This window comes from Microcaecilia unicolor, chromosome 7 (assembly GCF_901765095.1).
Source record: "Microcaecilia unicolor chromosome 7, aMicUni1.1, whole genome shotgun sequence".
NCBI classification, from domain to species: domain Eukaryota; kingdom Metazoa; phylum Chordata; class Amphibia; order Gymnophiona; family Siphonopidae; genus Microcaecilia; species Microcaecilia unicolor.
In genome coordinates this window covers 310,185,754-310,204,757 of record NC_044037.1, presented here as the reverse complement: position 1 = coordinate 310,204,757, position 19,004 = coordinate 310,185,754, and the positions used below count along the sequence as shown (strand labels likewise).

The 19,004-nt window shown below is 44.0% G+C and overlaps 1 protein-coding gene across 1 annotated transcript in view; it reads left to right on the top strand.

The window, feature by feature from the left end:
• LOC115475156 (unconventional myosin-X-like) overlaps nucleotides 1-19,004 on the top strand; it is a 272,052-nt gene that overhangs the window by 208,474 nt on the left and 44,574 nt on the right. Inside the window, exons 33-34 of the mRNA XM_030210897.1 lie at nucleotides 563-860; nucleotides 16,495-16,702. Of these exons, the coding sequence (XP_030066757.1) occupies nucleotides 563-860; nucleotides 16,495-16,702 (506 nt within the window). The remainder of the gene's footprint in view (nucleotides 1-562; nucleotides 861-16,494; nucleotides 16,703-19,004) is intronic.

Below are 19,004 nucleotides of genomic sequence, written 5' to 3'. Positions count from 1 at the left end.
AGACTTGAGGTGGGACTTCTCTACAATGTCCCTGTAGGTCTCCTCTATGTAACTCTCTGTCTCCCTCAGCTCCTCCAAGTCTATTATTCTAGCCTCAATAGAATGGACTTGTTCTCTGAGAGCTAGGACCTCTTTGCATCAGGCACACACATATAACCTCTCGTGAACTGGGAGATAATTATGCATGTGACACTCAATGCAAAAGACTTGTGTGTGCACTTGGGAGTGTGCCTGATGAAAGAAAATAAAAATATCTCTACCTGAGCAACGTAGCTTGACTTATATAGCTGCGTAGTGTGAGATAAATAATTCTGAAGGCTCTCTTAATTTTCACAGGATTTTTTATTATATACTTGTTTTGTCCTTATTTGCACTAAGATGCTGTTATACACTGGTTTTGTGGCTTTGTCTTTAACTGCACCATGGCTTTTAAATATTACCCCCTCCCCCTCCCCCTTAGGCTCTTTAATTCAATGTGAGGCACATTATCAGCAAGCTTACTCTTCAGATTTCCAAAGCTGAATTCAGAAACAGGAATAACATATTGTTTCTTAAATTCTAGTACAAAAAGAGAGAGGATACACAAGCCTACATGATGAGGCTATAAAGATCTTCAGTTCACTTCAGGAGATGGAAACGATAGAAGAGCCCCGACCCATTGCCAAGAGAATTCTGCAGCTATGCTACGACCTGAAGCCCCTCTGTGATGAAGTGTACTGTCAACTAATCAAACAAACCACCCACGTGCCCCAGCCAAACAGCCTTGCAAATCTCCACTACTGGCAACTTCTATCCTGCATGAGCTGCACCTACCTCCCCAGCCGAGGGATCCTGCGCTACCTTAAATTCCACCTGAAACGGTTAGAGGTTGTCTGTGCATGGCACGTTCACACTCCCTTCATCATCTTTCTCTAATATACTCCTCTCCTGCCTACCATGAAGTACTCAGTACTTCTGCCAATCCTCTCTACTTTATTTATTTATTTATTGCACTTGTATCCCACATTTCCCCACCTATTTGCAGGCTCAGTGTGGCTTACAAATAGAATTGTTGTAGCAAAGAGATAAAAGAAGACAAGAGGATCTGGTTATGCAGCTGTGCAGTGAGACTTTCTGAGTAAAGGAGTGTAAAGGTTGTGTTCAAGTAGTTAAGGGTTCTCGTGGTAGGCTTTGTTAAAGAGAGAGGTTTTCAAAGCTTTGCGGAAGTTGTTTAATTCGTGGATCGTTTTCAGGTGAGTTGGTAGTTCATTCCACATCTTCGTACTCATGTAGGAAAAGCTGGATGCATGTGTTAGTTTGTATCTGACCCCTTTACAGCTGGGGAAGTGTAGGTTGAGAAAGGTGCGGGAAGATCATTTAGCATTTCTGGGTGGAAGGTCCACTAGGTCTAACATGTATGTCGGGGCGTTTCCATGAATGATTTTATGAGGCAATCATGCATATCTTGAACATGGTACGTTCTTTCAGTGGGAGCCAGTGTAGGTTCTTTCTTAGGGGTTTTGCACTTTCATATTTAGTTTTCCCAAATATGAGTCTGGCTGTGGTATTCTGGGCCGTCTGGAGTTTCTTGATGGTCTGTTCAGCTTCCCTCCATTTTCCACTCATAGGGAACCAAAAACTCTCACAGATCAAATTCAGCTGGCTGCTGTAGGATTGTCACTGGCTAAATTAGACCAGCGTATTCAACACTGAGCAATATCCAGGCGGTCTACCATGGACCTGGAAGTTATGAGTGTCACAATATTTATTTATTTATTTGTTATATTTGTATCCCACATTTTCCCACGTATTTGCAGGCTCAATGTGGCTTACATACAGTGGGGGAAATAAGTATTTGATCCCTTGCTGATTTTGTAAGTTTGCCCACTGACAAAGACATGAGCAGCCCATAATTGAAGGGTAGGTTATTGGTAACAGTGAGAGATAGCACATCACAAATTAAATCCGGAAAATCACATTGTGGAAAGTATATGAATTTATTTGCATTCTGCAGAGGGAAATAAGTATTTGATCCCCCACCAACCAGTAAGAGATCTGGCCCCTACAGACCAGGTAGATGCTCCAAATCAACTCGTTACCTGCATGACAGACAGCTGTCGGCAATGGTCACCTGTATGAAAGACACCTGTCCACAGACTCAGTGAATCAGTCAGACTCTAACCTCTACAAAATGGCCAAGAGCAAGGAGCTGTCTAAGGATGTCAGGGACAAGATCATACACCTGCACAAGGCTGGAATGGGCTACAAAACCATCAGTAAGACGCTGGGCGAGAAGGAGACAACTGTTGGTGCCATAGTAAGAAAATGGAAGAAGTACAAAATGACTGTCAATCGACAAAGATCTGGGGCTCCACGCAAAATCTCACCTCGTGGGGTATCCTTGATCATGAGGAAGGTTAGAAATCAGCCTACAACTACAAGGGGGGAACTTGTCAATGATCTCAAGGCAGCTGGGACCACTGTCACCACGAAAACCATTGGTAACACATTACGACATAACGGATTGCAATCCTGCAGTGCCCGCAAGGTCCCCCTGCTCCGGAAGGCACATGTGACGGCCCGTCTGAAGTTTGCCAGTGAACACCTGGATGATGCCGAGAGTGATTGGGAGAAGGTGCTGTGGTCAGATGAGACAAAAATTGAGCTCTTTGGCATGAACTCAACTCGCCGTGTTTGGAGGAAGAGAAATGCTGCCTATGACCCAAAGAACACCGTCCCCACTGTCAAGCATGGAGTGGAAATGTTATGTTTTGGGGGTGTTTCTCTGCTAAGGGCACAGGACTACTTCACCGCATCAATGGGAGAATGGATGGGGCCATGTACCGTACAATTCTGAGTGACAACCTCCTTCCCTCCGCCAGGGCCTTAAAAATGGGTCGTGGCTGGGTCTTCCAGCACGACAATGACCCAAAACATACAGCCAAGGCAACAAAGGAGTGGCTCAGGAAGAAGCACATTAGGGTCATGGAGTGGCCTAGCCAGTCACCAGACCTTAATCCCATTGAAAACTTATGGAGGGAGCTGAAGCTGCGAGTTGCCAAGCGACAGCCCAGAACTCTTAATGATTTAGAGATGATCTGCAAAGAGGAGTGGACCAAAATTCCTCCTGACATGTGTGCAAACCTCATCATCAACTACAGAAGACGTCTGACCGCTGTGCTTGCCAACAAGGGTTTTGCCACCAAGTATTAGGTCTTGTTTGCCAGAGGGATTAAATACTTATTTCCCTCTGCAGAATGCAAATAAATTCATATACTTTCCACAATGTGATTTTCCGGATTTAATTTGTGATGTGCTATCTCTCACTGTTACCAATAACCTACCCTTCAATTATGGGCTGCTCATGTCTTTGTCAGTGGGCAAACTTACAAAATCAGCAAGGGATCAAATACTTATTTCCCCCACTGTAGTACCGTAATGGCGTTTGCCAATTTGGTTGATAACAAATACAGTTGAGCGCTGACATCTACATAGGTAACTAGGCAACAATAACCCTACTTTTCAAGCGGTCCGTCTTCCTAATTAGCTATTTGGGTGCTGGCACTGAATGTCACTGGTGCCCACCTAACTTCCAGGTCTGCTGAGACTTGGCCCTGGACAGTGCCATGGTGGTCAGAAGAGCACTGCCCAGTTAAATGAATGTCCCCTTCCAACCCTGGGCAGGATCCTCAGCCCCCTACTTGAAGCCAGGATCTCTCCTCCCATCACTCCATCCCAGAGGTGGAGGGACCTAAGCAGGCCAGGGCCTGTCTACTTTCAGCTCAGGCCCACCCAGCATCTGGCCCATCATTGGTTTAGCTGGTGGGGATTTCCAGGACACCTTTCGCTGAAACCCACGGGTTGTCAGAATACTGTGGTAATCATTGACTATGCTCACAGCTGCCAATGCTGGTACCCTAGGGGTTGTGGCAGAGTCTGGGCTTTTGGATCCTCATCAGCCAAGATGCTCATTTTATACATTTGGTGGGGGGAAGGGAGTGAAGGCAGAGAGGGCATGCATGTGGCCATCCATTCCTCCCTGGCAGCGCACCCAGAAATTGCTTTCTGGCATTCCGAGTGCTCCATCCAACTAAAACTTATTTCCTCCAAGGCACAATTCACCCTCCTCACACCCCTACCAGTATACCAGTGGCCTCTTCCACCCACCACCCTTCTGGATTCTATCCCCTCTTCAGTGGCAAGAAAGACGCAAAGCTCCTTACTACTGAATGATGCATGAGGAGGCTTCTCATAATGATTGCAAGATCTCTAGCACTGCACTGGTCAAGGTGCCTTTTCTGATGCTTTTTAATATTTCTCTTGGCTTGGCTTAGGTGGAGGAGTAGCCTAATGGTTAATACAGCAGACTGAGATCCTGGGGAACTGGGTTCAATTCCCACTGCAGCTCCTTGTGAACCTGGGCAAGTCACTTAACCCTCCATTGCCCCAGGTACAAAAACTTACATTGTGAACCCTCTAGGGATAGAGAAAGTACCTGCATATAATGTGTACAGTGCTGTGTACGTCTAGTAGCTCTATAGAAATCATTAGTAGTAGTAGTAGTTGAGAATGCTGTGTTCTTGGCTGCCTTGAATCTGAGAGCCAGAATGATCTACTGTAAATAACATCAGGAAATGCAAGGGTAGAGGAGCTTAGCGGTTTTAGAAGCAGGATATGCAGTAGGGTAGCCAGAGTTCAAATTCCACACCTCCTCTTTCTGACCTTGATCAAGTCACTTCACCCTTGATTCTGAACCCATGTGGGCAGGGATTTAATTCATGTACTTCAGTGTACCTCACATTTAACTCAGATTTAGAAAAAGAGGGGTAATAAATCTAAAATCTAAATCTTAAGAACGCAAGAGTTGCTGTACTGGTCAGACCAAGGGTCCATCTAGGCCAGTGTCCTGTTTCCAACAGTGGCCAGTCCAGGTTACAAGTAGTGGCAGAGTCCCAAAAAGTGGCAAAAATTCCCAAGGATAGAGAAGGGAAAGCAAAGATACAGAAGCAATGATGGTCTGCCCTGTATTTCTGAACATCGATGCCTGTATCACTGCTTTGCAGATACATATATTTGATTATTTTTCTTTTCCTTCTTACACAGTCTGTCTCCTGTTGGTGACCTTTTGGACAGACTGTCAGTTCCTTGTCCTGAACAGTGCAAACACTGATGTTCTGTTGCTTTCTACCAAGATAACCACTCAGCACCCTCTCCCACTCCAGTTTTCTGAGTATCACTATGCATCTGTCCTTCTTCAATTCTACCAGGAAACTCAGTGCTCTAGTTGACTTCTCCTCACAGAAATATTGAAAGTGAAAAACCATAAGGCGTAACCAATCTGTTCACTCACGCCAACTGCTCATGCCTACAATCATGTTGTGTATATGAGTCTTCCAAGATACTCCTTCATCCTCATAGACCTGCCCCCCTAGATTGTGTATTGTTCCACTAATTCTGGAAACTTCCACACCCAGCTTTACACTTGCTGCTATTCTATAAATTGAGCGTATAAATTCCCAAGCGCAAAACTGTGAGGGGTCGTAGACCTGGAAGGGGCATGGACAGGTCAGAGGTATGACTGCCATTTGGCTGGTGGAAATGTTTGAGCCTAAACGTCTATAACAGCAATTTCACGCTTACCCCCAGATTCTATATAGCACGTCTAAAGATCCGTGCTGAAGTCCAAGCGGATTCTATAACAATACTTGTAACTTAACAAGCTTAACATAGAAACATAGAACATGACTGCAGATAAGGGCCAAATGGCCCATCCAGTGTGCCCATCCTCAGTAACCACTAACTCTTCCTTTCCTAATGCTTTCTTAAATTCTGACACAATCCTCATCTCCTTGACCTCCACTGGGAGGCCATTCCACGCATACACTACCCTTTCGGTGAAAGAGTATTTTCTTAGATTCCTCCTAAGTCTATTTCATCTGAACTTCATCATATGCCCCCTCATTCCAAAGTTTTCCTTCATTTGAAAAAGGCTTGCCTCCTATATATTAACGACACTGAGGTATTTTAACGTTTCTATCATATCCCATCTCTCTCACCTCTCTTCCAGTGTTGAGGTTCCTAAGCCTGTCCCTAAATGTTTTATGACAGAGACCTCTTACTAATTTTGTAGCCGCCCTCTGGACTGACTCCATCCTGTTTATGTCTTTCCGAAGGTGCAGTCTCCAGAATTCCACAAGTTACTCTAAATGGGCCTCACCAGAGACTTATACAAGGGTACTATCACCTCTTTTTTCCTGCTGGTCATCCCTCTCCTTATGCACGCGAGCATCTTTCTGACTTTGACCATCATCTTTTCTACCTGTTTGGCCACCTTTAGGTCACCAGATACAATCACCTCCAAGTCCCGCTCTTCTTTCGTACACAGAAGCACTTCACCCCTTATACTGTACCATTCCCTCGGATTCTTGTACCTCAAGTGTATGAGCCTGCATTTCTTAGCATTAAATCTTAGCTGCCAATTATTAGACCATTCTTCAAGCTTCGCTAGATCCTTCTTCATACCATCCACACCCTCTGGGGTGTCCACCCTATTACAGAGTTTTTGATATCATCCACAAACAGACAAACCTTATCAGACAACTCTTCCACAACATCACTCATGAAGATGTTAAAAAGAGCCAGCCTGAGGACCAAACCCTGCAGTATAACAGCCCTTTCCTAGGAGCAAGCTCTGTCTCCTTCCTCTTAACCAGTTTTTAACCCAGTCAGTCACTTTAAGTCCCATACCGAGGCACTCAGTTTATTTATCAGTCTCCTGTGTGAGACCATGTCAAAGGCTTTGCTAAAATCCAAGTACACCACATCTAGCTCCCCTCCCACATCCAATTGTTTGGTCACCCAGTCAAAGAAATCAATCACATTTGTCTGACATGACCTGCCTCTAGTGAAGCCATGCTGCTTCAGGTCCTGCAGTCCATTTGATTCGAGAAACCTCACGATCCTGTACTTTAGAAGTGTTTCCATTAGTTTGCTCACCGCCGAAGTCAGACTAAGAGGTCTGCAATTCCTAACCTCCTCCTTACTTCTGCTATTGTGCAGAGGGACCACATCCACCCTTCTCCAGTCCTCCGGGACCACTCCAGATTTTAAGGAAGCATTGAAGAGGTCAGACAGCAGTGCCGCCAGAACATCTCCGAGTTCCTTGAGTACCCTCAGATGTATCCCATTAAGCCCCATCGCTTCGTCTGCTTTTAGTTTAGCTAGCTCCTCCTGAACAAAGTCTTCTGAAAATCGGTCCCGGTGTACCATACATTCGTCCCCATTAGCATTTGTTTTTTGCAGTCCTACCCCCATCCTTTCATCCGTGAACACAGAACAGAAATAATTATTAAGTAGTTCAGTTTTATCCTTATCAGCTTCTACATATTTATTTATTATTTATTTATTTTATTGCATTTGTATCCCACATTATCCCACCTCTTTGCAGGCTCAATGTGGCTTACAATTCATTGTGGATATTGGAAATAGAGAATAGAAAGTATACATTTGGTTTATAGAGAGTTTGGGTTACATGGTGGTGAAGTACATGGTTGTATTACAGCAAAAGACTTTATAAGACATTCCTATCTATATTAGAGATTGTGCAGTTACACGTGTTGATCTTAGTGATATATCTTTTTGAAGAGATAAGTTTTCAGTAGTTTGTGGAAATTGGCCAGTTCATGGACCGTTTTCAGTCCCCCTCAGCTTTGAGTCTCACAATACTATTATGGCACTTCCTCCTGTCATTTAAATATCTGAAAAATATCTTGTCCCCCAATTTTACTGTAGCGACTATCCTTTCTTCCATTTGCCTCTTTGCATTTCTGACCTGATCAGACACAGGACGGTGCAGTTGACTGGCCGGGCATAGGGACCCCTGCACAACTGAAAACCAGGAGGAAGCCAATTTCCCACCATTGGACCACAGGAGCTCTCAGGGCACAGCACAGGTCAATGACCCTGAGCAATTGTAGAGGGGGAGTGAACGATCCCCAACCATCAGACCCCCAGGAGCCTCCCCAGACACAACACCACAATCATGAGGTGATTGGATCCAGCAAGGCCAGTTTTGTAGCTCCTTGGGGTGCAATGGTTGGACCCGACAAGCAGCCTACTCAGAGCGGAGCCACATGTGCGGGAGGATGGGAGCCCCTGGGCCACCTACTTCCAGAGTCCAGACTGGGAAGGAGAAAGTGGAATCGCTCCACAAGCCATTCGGTAGGATTTTGCTCCTGGTCCCTTGTGACGACCAGGACACCCAGAGATCTAAAGACAGCTGCAGGAATCCCTGAAGTGTGCCAGCTGGGAGCTGCCCCAGGCACCGCGATCAGACCTCCAGATGCAGGACAGGATCACAGTGGTGCACTCCTGAGCCACTAGGCAGGGCTGCGAGATGCCCGACAGGGAGAGGAACAGCGAAATGGGTGGGAGAGACGGGACGGAGTGGTGCTTGATGACCACTGTGGGAGAGAGCACCAATGCAGGCACCAGATGGGATGGAGGAGTTCTCAGGGGAGCGGACCAGGTCATGGGGGAACACCTCCCTACAAGCAGGTTTTCTCTTGACCCTGGCTGGGTGTTGCTTGGAGCACAGAGGGAATATCTGCTACCTGTGCACAGTTGATGATTCAGCCCATCCAAGCAGGAATCTTGTTCTTTGACGTCTTCAAGCGGAGGATGTCTGCAGCACAATGCATAAGTCTGTGCGCGACTGAATGGCCCAGGGAATGAAAGAAACACCACATGGCATACTGCCCACTGTTGGAAGGGACATCCGTGGCTGCGCCGGGAAGCGGTGCAGACGCATACATCGCAACAGGTCAACCTGGATGGAAGACTGTTTGAGGAGTCCAGAATACTAGAGGAGGATTTGAGGTCCTGGCGCTCAAGATTCATGACATTGCTGAAGCTTTCAAGTGGTAAGACCTTTCAAATTCCATGCTTTCTAGGATAATCCATACTAATCTTCAAACCTTAATGCTCCTTTAAGGATACCTTTTGCTTCCATGCACTACATTGCAATTCACTCTCCATTCTACGAGACCAATGCTGTAGCATAACACTTTCTGACTCTCCACATCTCTCTGGGACAAATTTTAAGACAATTTCATATTAGGAAACACAGTAATAACTACTTGATAGTCGGCTTCAGGTCCTGAGAATAGCTATTGCTTGCTTTACTATACGAGTCCCAACATATTTCAAAAATGGCTAATATAATGGCATGGTTTTTTTTTTTTTTACTGCATGCTAATACTATGGCTAACTGGGTTGCAAGTTGCCTCACTTAACAAATGGAACAAAATCCCCATACTTATTTCTGTTAGAAGACGCCCCCATTACCAACTGGCAGAGCCAAATTACAAAACTCCCACAACAAACTAGAGAACAATATGGTAACCAATAGCAAAAAGATAAGTATGAACAACAATCAAAAGGACCATAACTTCAAAAAAGATAGAACACACAATTTCAAAACTTCCATCTCCTTTATCATTTTCTTATTCTTCTTTGAACCTTTTCTAATTCCACTATATCTTCTTTGAGATACGGTGACCAGAACTGAATGCAACAATCAAGGTGAGGTCGCACCATGGAGTGATACAGAAACATAATATTCTTGTTCTTATTTTGCATCCCTTTCCTAATCATTCCTAGCATCCTGTTTGTTTTTATGGCCACCGCCGCACACTGAGCAGAAGATTTCAGCGTATTATCTACAACGAAACCCAGATCTTCTTCTTGAGTGTTGTCTTCTAAGGTGGACCCTAGCATCAGGTAACTTTGATTCGGATTATTCTTCCCAAAGTGCATCACTTTGCATTTGTCCACATTAAATTTCATCAGCCATTTGGATGTCCAGTCTTCCAGGTTCCTAAGATCTTCCTACAATGTTTCACAATCTGATTGTGTTTTGACAACTGAATAGTTTTGTATCATCTGCAAATTTAATCACCTCACTTGTTTCATTTTCCAGATCATTTATAAATATGTTAAATAGCACAAATCTCAGTACAGATCCCTGTGGCACTCCACTATTCACCCTCATTCATTGAGAAAAATGGCCATTTAACCCTACCCACTGTTTTCTGTCCAATAACCATTTCCTAATCCACAGAAGGACATTGCCTCCTGTCCCATGAGTTTTTAATTTTCTCAGGAATCTCTCATGAGAGGAACTTTAAGCTTTCTGAAAATCTAGATACACTACATCAACTAGATTATCTTTATCCACATGTTTATTTACGCCTTCAAAGAAATGAAGCAAATTAGCTGAACCCATGCTGACTCTGTCCCATTAAACCATGTTTGTCTATGTGTTCCGTAATTTTGTTGGAATAGTAACATAGTAAATGACAGCAGATAAAGACCTGTACGGTCCATAGTTTCCACTATTTTGCTTGGCACTGAAGTCAGGTTTACCGGTCTGAAATTTCCCAGATTACCACGGAATCCTTTTTAAAAATTGGCGTTATGTTGGCCTTCCTCCAATCTTCAGGTACTATGGATGATTTTAATGACAGCTTAGAGATCACTAACAACAGATCAAGAATTTCATGTTTGAGTTCTTTCAGTACTCTGAGGTGTATGCCATCTGGTCCAGGTGACTTATCACTCTTTAACTTGTCAATTTGATTTAGTACATTGTCCAGGTTCACTGAGATTTCTTTCAGTTCCTCCGCATTGTCACCCTTGAAAACCATTTCTGATACAGGTAGATCTCTTACATCTTCTTCCGTGAAGACCAAAGCAAAGAATTCATTCAATTTCTCCACTATGGCCTTGTCCTCTATAAGTGAACATGAGTAACCATACTGGGTCAGACCGTGGTCCATCTAGCCAAACAGTGGCCAAGCCAGCTCACAAGTACCTGGCAGAAACCCAAATTGTGGCAACACTCGATACTTGTCACCATGGTGACTGTTTCCTTGTCTGTGCTCACCTCGCCCTCTGGTGGCCAGAACCGGTGGCTGCTATGGACTGTCACCCGTTCCAGATTTTAGCCCAGTCTGGTCCGGATCTTCTGGGCTGCCAGACTTGCTTTTCTTGTTTGTGCCTGAACAGCACCCGTAGCTGCCTTGTGATTCCTGCAGCTGAACTCCAGCTGCTGATGGGCTTTATTAATGACCTGGAAACTTCTGTGTTTGCCTTTGCATTGTCTAAGGTCCCTGGTTTGTTGGTGCTTTGTTGCACTTCTGCCTAGTCTGGTTTCTTGTTTGAGTTTCTTGTCTGGTTCTAGTCAGTCTGTGTGAAGTTTAGCTTAGGTTTATTGCTAATTTTCTAGTCTTGTTTCTGGTCTGTATTCCTGGTCTAGTTTTCTGTTTGTCTATGTCTCTTTCTTTGTGGCTGCATGGCAGCTTTCAGTCCTGACTCTTTTCTGTCAGTGTTTGTACCCTGTTTCAGTGGCTGCTTGGCAGCTTTCAGTTCCTGTCCTTTAGCTTGTCCAGTTCCTGCCCAGTCCGGTAAGTCCTGCCAGCCGCCTGCACCCAGGGGCTCAACTCCTGTGGAAGGACGGTCAAGTGCAGGTGAAGTCTAGCTGTTTCTGTCAGAGTTGTCTCTGGTGTGGGGTGGTTTTGCCTGCCACTTCCGCTCCCCGGCAGTGGTCCAAGGGCTCACGAACCTAGTTTCTGCCTTGAAAACCTAACAATACTACAAATCCCAGGGCAAGCAGTTGCTTCCCATATGTCTCAATAGCAGACTATGGACTTTTCCTCCAGGAATTTGTCCAAACCTTTTTTAAACCCAGATACGCTAACCGCTGTTACCACATCCTCCAGCAAAGAGTTCCAGAGCTTAACTATTTGTTGAGTGAAAAAATATTTCCTCCTATTTGTTTTAAAAGTATTTCCATGTAACTTCCTCGAGTGTCCCCTATTCTTTGTACTTTTGGCATGAGTAAAAAATCGATTTACTTCTACTCGTTCTACACCACATAGGATTTTGTAGACCACAATCGTATCTCACCTCATATGTCTCATTTCTAAGCTGAAGAGCCCTAACCTCTTTAGCCTTTCCTCATATGAGGGAAGTTCCATCTCCTTTATCATTTTGGTGCCTGGAGCTCCGGAGTCTCAATATGTGGATGAGACGATGGTGCAGGTAGGAGGGTTTTAGATTTGTTAGGAACAGAGCAACGTTCTGGGGAAGGGGGAGCTATTCCAAAAGGATGGGCTCCACCTTAACCAGGGTGGGACCAGGCTGCTGTCATCGGCATTTAAAAGGAGATAGTGCAGCTTTTAAACTAGAGACTGGGGGAAGGCCGACAGTCACTCAAAAGCGCATGGTTTGGGATAAGGTATCTTTCAAAGATATCACCAAAACAGGGAAGATAGGGTAAGCTGATAGTGAGGTTGCAAAAGAGACCATAGTAGATCAGGTGTCCTTAAATAAAAATAAAAATCGGACAAACGATTGCAAATTAATACTGTCAAGTAGTAAGCATGATGTAAATAGGAACAACAAACATAGTTTGAAATGTCTATATGTGAATGCAAGAAGCCTAAGAAATAAGATGGGAGAGTTAGAATATATTGCACTAAATGAAAAATTAGATATAATAGGCATCTCTGAGACCTGGAGGAAGGAGGGTCACTGTCATACTGGGGTACAAATTATATCGTAGTGATAGGGTGGATCAAATTGGTGGCGGGGTAGCATTGTATGTTAAGGAGGGCCTTGAATCAAATAGATTAAAAATTCTGCAGGAAACAAAACATTTCTTGGAATTCCTATGGATTGAAATTCCATGTGTAAAGGGGAAAAGGATAGTGATAGGAGTGTACTACCGTCCACCTGGCCAGGATGAACAGACGGATACAGAAATATTTTTGGAAATTAGGGGGGCTAACAAACTGGGCAACAGGGTAATAATGGGTGATTTTAATTACCCAGTGCTAAATAATAATTCTACACCACTTTATTCTGTGTGTAGAAGAGTTAATATTGTTCACTAACAATTAGTGAAGAAAAAGAGATGCCTCTATTAATCCGCAAAAAAATCTTTTCCGGAGATGGGAAGGTGGTAGAACGAGAGGACATGAAATGAGATTGAAGGGGGGCAGACTCAAAAAAGATGTCAGGAAGTATTTTTTCGCGGAGAGGGTGGTGGATGCTTGGAATGCCCTCCCGCGGGAGGTGTTGGAGATGAAAACGGTAACGGAATTCAAACATGCGTGGGATGTGCATAAAGGAATCCTGTGCAGTAGGAATGGATCCTCAGAAGCTTAGCCAAAATTGGGTGGCGGAGCAGGTGGGGGAAGAGAGGTTGGTAGTTGGGAGGCGAGGATAGTGGAGGGCAGACTTATACGGTCTGTGCCAGAGCCGGTGATGGGAGGCGGGACTGGTGGTTGGGAGGCGGGAAATACTGCTGGGCAGACTTGTACGGTCTGTGCCCTGAAAAAGGCAGGTACAAATCAAGGTAAGGTATACACATATGAGTTTTATCTTGTTGGGCAGACTGGATGGACCGTGCAGGTCTTTTTCTGCCGTCATCTACTATGTTACTATGTATTTGAAAGATGTACCTTCATTTGCAAAGAGGTCTCTTGTTAATCATAAGTCTAAAAAACTCCACCTTTATATAGACAAAGCCTCTCCAAGACACAGAAATAAGAAGAGACTGCAACTAATTAATTCAAAGTTAAACACATATCTTGGATGCAGCTTTCAATGAGCTGTCAGGGAGTTAAAAGGATTGTTCGGGACTTTAAAATTGTATTTCACTGAAGGATTGACAAGTTCATTGAAAGCTACATCCAAGATAAGAATTACAAGAGGATCTTACGAGACTGGGAGACTGGGTGTCTAAATGGCAGATGACGTTTAATGTGAGCAAGTGCAAAGTGATGCACGTGGGAAAGAGGAACTATAGCTACGTAATGCAAGGTTCCACGTTAGGAGTCACCGACCAAGAAAGGGATCTCGGCATTGTTGTTGATGATACGTTGAAATGCTCTGCTTGGTGTTCTGTGGTGGCAAAGAAAGCAAATAGAATGTTAGGTATTATTAGGAAAGGAATGGAAAACAAAAGTGAGGACATTATAATGCTTTTGTATTGCTCCATGGTGTGACCACACCTTGAATATTGTGTTCAATTCTGGTTGTCGCATCTCAAAAAAAGATACAGTGGATTTAGAAAAGGTACAGAAAAGGGCAATGAAAATTATAAAGGGGATGGGACAACTTTCCTATGAGGAAATGCTGACGTGGCTAGGACTCTTCAGCTTGGAGAAGAGACGGCTGAGGGGAGATATAATAGAGGTCTATAAAATAATGAGTGGAGTTGAATGGATAGACGTGAATCGTTTGTTTACTCTTTCAGAAAATACTAGGACTAGGGGGCATGCAATGAAGCTACAAAAAATGTAATACGAATTGGAGAATATTTTTCTTCACTCAATGTGTAATTAAACTCTGGAATTCGTTGCCAGAGAATGTGGTTAGCTTAGAGGGGTTTAAAAAGGGTCTGGACAGCTTCCTAAAGGAAAAGTCCATAGACCATTATTAAATTGACTTGGGAAAATCCACTGTTCATTTCTGGGATAAGCAGCACACAATGTATTGAGCTTTTCAGGGATCTTGCCAGGTATTTGTGACTTGGATTGTCCACTGTTGGAAACAGGATGCTGGGCTTGATGGACCTTTGGTCTGTCCCAGTGTGGCAATACTTATGTACTTATATCATTTCATGGTCCCACGTATTGCCTTACAGGCTTTCTGCTTTTCATGTACCCTTCTCCTCCACTGCCAACTCTAGACTCCAATCCTTTTATCTTGCTGCACCATACACCTGCAATAGACTTCCTAAGTCAGTACATCAAGCTCCATCTCTGGCTGTCTTCATATTTAGTCTAAAAGCCCATTGAGGCTGCTTTTAACTCCTAACCCTTATTTACTTGTTCAGTAACCATATCTGCTTTATCATTCCCACCTTAACTATTTCCCTTATCCCATATTTGTCCTGATTAGATTGTAAGCTCTGTCTAGCAGGGATTGTCTCTTCATGTTCAAGTGTACAGTGCTGTGTACGTCTAGTAGCACTATAGAAACGATAAGTAGTAATAGTAGTAATTTTGTCTCCACAGCAAGTTTTTCTTCATATTCTCTTTTAGCTTTCTTTATCAATGCTTTACATCTACCTTAACAGTGTTTATGTTGCTTCTTATTTTCTGCATTTGGATCCTTTTTCCATTCTTAAAAAGGATGTTCTTTTGGCTCTAATAGCCTCTTTCACTTCACCTTTTAACCATGCTGGCTGTTGTTTGCTCTTTTTTTCTGCCTTTTTTAATACGTGGAATACATCTGGTCTGGGCTTCCATGATGGTATTTTTAAACAACTTCCACGTTTGATTTAAAGTCCTAACCTTTGCAACCAACCCTTTCAGCTTCTTTTTAATCATTTTACTCATTTTGTCATAATTACCCTTTCAAAAAGTAAATGCTGCTACAGTAGATTTCTTTAGCGACTTCACTCCAGCTATCAACTCAAATTTGATCATGTTATGATCATTGTTTCCCAGTGGATCCAACACCATTACCTCTCTTACCATACCCTGCATTCCACAAAGGATAGATTTAAAATGGCTCCCCCTCTTGTTGGTTCTTGGACCAGTTGCTCCAAGAAGCAATCATTTATTACATTTAAGAATTTTACCTCCCTAGCACGCTCCCTGATGTAGCATTTATCTAGTTAATATTGGGGTAATTGAAATCACCCATTATTATAATGTTGCCCAATTTGCCAGCTTTCCTAATTTCATATAAACATGTGTTTATGTCTGTTCATTCTGTCCTGGCAGATGGTAGTAGAGCCCTACCAGTATACTCTTTCCCCTCACACATGGAATTTCTATCCATAAGGATCTCATGCTGCTATCTGTTCATGTAGAATATTTATTTTGTTTGACTCAAGTCCCTCTTGAATATATAGTGTACCCCCCATTCAATTTGATCCATTCTATTATTGTGATTTAACTTACACCCTGATAACACAGTGTTCCATTGATTGACCTCCTTCTACCAGGTCTCTATGAGATGCCTATTATATCTACCTCTTCAATTAGTGCTATATTCTCCAACTCTGCAATCTTATTTTTTAGGCTTTAGCATTTGTATATAAACACTTCAAATTGTGTTTATTCCTAGCATCTACAAACTGCTTTGAAGTTGATGGGGATAATTTGCCTCCTTTACTCTGAAAATGGACATGGAGAAGCCACTGCTTGCCCTGGGATTGGTAGCATGGAATGTTGCTACTGTTTAGGTTTCCACCATGTACTTGTGACCTGGATTGGCCACAAGTACGTGGAAACAGATACTGGGCTTGATGGACCATTTGTCTGACCCAGTAAGGCTATTCTTATGTTCTTATGTCTTATTCCAAAATTATCCCTACATGACAGTGAAAGGGGAGGAAATGCAAATGAGAAGAACTGAGAGCTTTCTCGAATATCTTCAGCTGTGGGTATGTTTATCAGACTTCATGCAAGTGGCATTTTTTGTTTTTCTAACCAGAGTGAAAGAACAGTTTCCATGCACTGAACTTGACAGGTATGCCCAGTTCATCAGTGAATCCCTGAAGAAGACAAAAACAAGAGAGTTTGTGCCATCACAGGATGAAATCTCAGCCATCATCCTTCGACAAGAGATGACCACAGAAGTGTACTGTCATGGAGGAGGATCCTGCAAGATCAGGGTGAACTCCCATACTACTGCAGGTGAGGTAAGAGATACAACTTCATGTCCCTAAAAGACTAGATCAAACATTTATTGAGCACCTCAGCATTGATCACTTATGTTAGGTACAGAGGTTGTGGACATTCTGGGAGCAGACATAGGTGGTTGTTATACTGCATTAGTGCACAGGTGGTGTTGGCTAATTCAAAGGTGAGAGTTCTAGACTGCAGGCAAAGAAATATTTTTATTTATTTTTTTATTTTGTTACATTTGTACCCCGCGCTTTCCCACTCATGGCAGGCTCAATGCGGCTTACATGGGGCAATGGAGGGTTAAGTGACTTGCCAAGAGTCACAAGGAGCTGCCTGTGCCTGAAGTGGGAATCGAACTCAGTTTCTCAGTTCCCCAGGACCAAAGTCCACCACTCGGAGTACCTCAAGGAGTCATTAGCTGAGTGGGACTATCTAGTAGACATGGAAAGGCAAAACTTGAAGGAAGATATAATGGCGATGAACGTATTAATTAAGAAAGTGAATAAAAGGAAGAGAAAAAGGGGGACACTATAGCCAGAATGATCAGACAGATGCAGAAATTGGGGAAACTAACAAACTGGGTAACATAAAAATAATGGGGGATTTCAGTTACCTTCTCAATAAAAAAACACTTGAGGTAACAGGATCAAAATCTTATGAGACTAAGTTATGAATCCTGTGATCAAATCAGTGAGAGAATCTGGGAACAAGAGCTCTCAAATACTATAGGAAGAAGCAGAACCTCGGTGCTAAACACGTCCACCAGAAACTCAGTTCCATATAAAGTAACACATACCATGTAAAATGAGTTTATCTTGTTGGGCAGACTGGATGGACCGTATAGATCTTCATCTGCCGTCATTTACTATGTTACTACCCAGCTTATTTTCGAAAGAGATCGCCGGCCATCTTCCAACACAAATCGGGAGATGGCCGGCCATCTCCTGAAGTTGGCCAAATCTGTATAATGGAAAGCCGATTTTGGCCGGCTCCAATTGCTTTCCATCGCAGAGCCGGCCAAAGTTAAAGGGGGAGTTTCGGAAGGGTATGGGAGGCGGGACAGAGGTGGGACGTGGGCGTTGTTAAGACATGGCTGGCTTCAGCTGATAATGGAAAAAAGAAGGCCGGCTCTGAGGAGCATTTCGCCGGCTTCACTTGGTCCATTTTGTTTTTAGGGCCAAGTCTCAAAAAAGTGCCCAAATTGACCAGATGACCACTGGAGGGAATTGGGGATCACCTCCCCTTACTCCCCCAGTGGTGACCAACCCCCTCCCATCCCAAAAAAAAATTAAAAATAATTTTTTGCCAGCCTCTATGCCAGCCTGAAATGTCATACCCAGCTCTCTGACAGCAGTATGCAGGTCCCTGGAGCAGTTTTTAGTGGGTGCAGTGCACTTCAGGCAGGTGGACCCAGGCCCATCCCCCTACCTGTTACACTTGTGGTGGTAAATGAGAGCCCTCCAACCCCCCCCCCCAAAACCCACTGTACCCACATGTAGGTGCTCCCCTTCACCCATAAGGGCTATGGTAATGGTGTAGAGTTGTGGGGAGTGGGTCTTAGGGGGGGATTTGGGGGGCTCAGCACCCAAGGTAAGGGAGCTATGCACCTGGGAGCTATTTATTTTTATTTTTTTATTTTTATAAGTGCCCCCTAGGGTGCCCGGTTGGTGTCCTGGCATGTCAGGGGGACCAGTGCACTACAAATGTTGGCTCTTCCTCGATCCGCTTCAATCGGGCTTTCGCCCACTACACTCGACAGAAACAGCACTCTCTAAAGTCTGCAATGACCTGTTCCTTGCCAAATCCAAAGGTCACTATTCCATCCTCATCCTCCTTGACCTATCCGCCGCCTTTGACACCGTCAATCATAATTTACTTCTCGACACACTGTCCTCATTCGGGTTCCAGGGCTCCGTCCTCTCCTGGTTCTCTTCGTATCTTTCCCAGCGCACCTTCAGAGTATTTTCTAATGGCTCTTCTTCCACCCCCGTCCCACTCTCTGTTGGGGTTCCTCAAGGATCTGTCCTTGGACCACTTCTTTTCTCGATATACACCTCTTTCCTGGGCTCGCTGATCTCATCACATGGTTTCCAGTACCATCTCTATGCTGATGACACCCAGCTTTATCTCTCCACTCCCGACATCACAGTCGAAACCCAGGCCAAAGTTTCGGCCTGCCTTTCAGACATCGCTGCCTGGATGTCCAACCGGCATCTGAAACTGAACATGGCAAAGACTGAGCTCCTTGTCTTTCCACCCAAACCCTCTTCTCATCTTCCCCCACTTTCCGTCTCTGTTGACAACGCCCTCATCCTC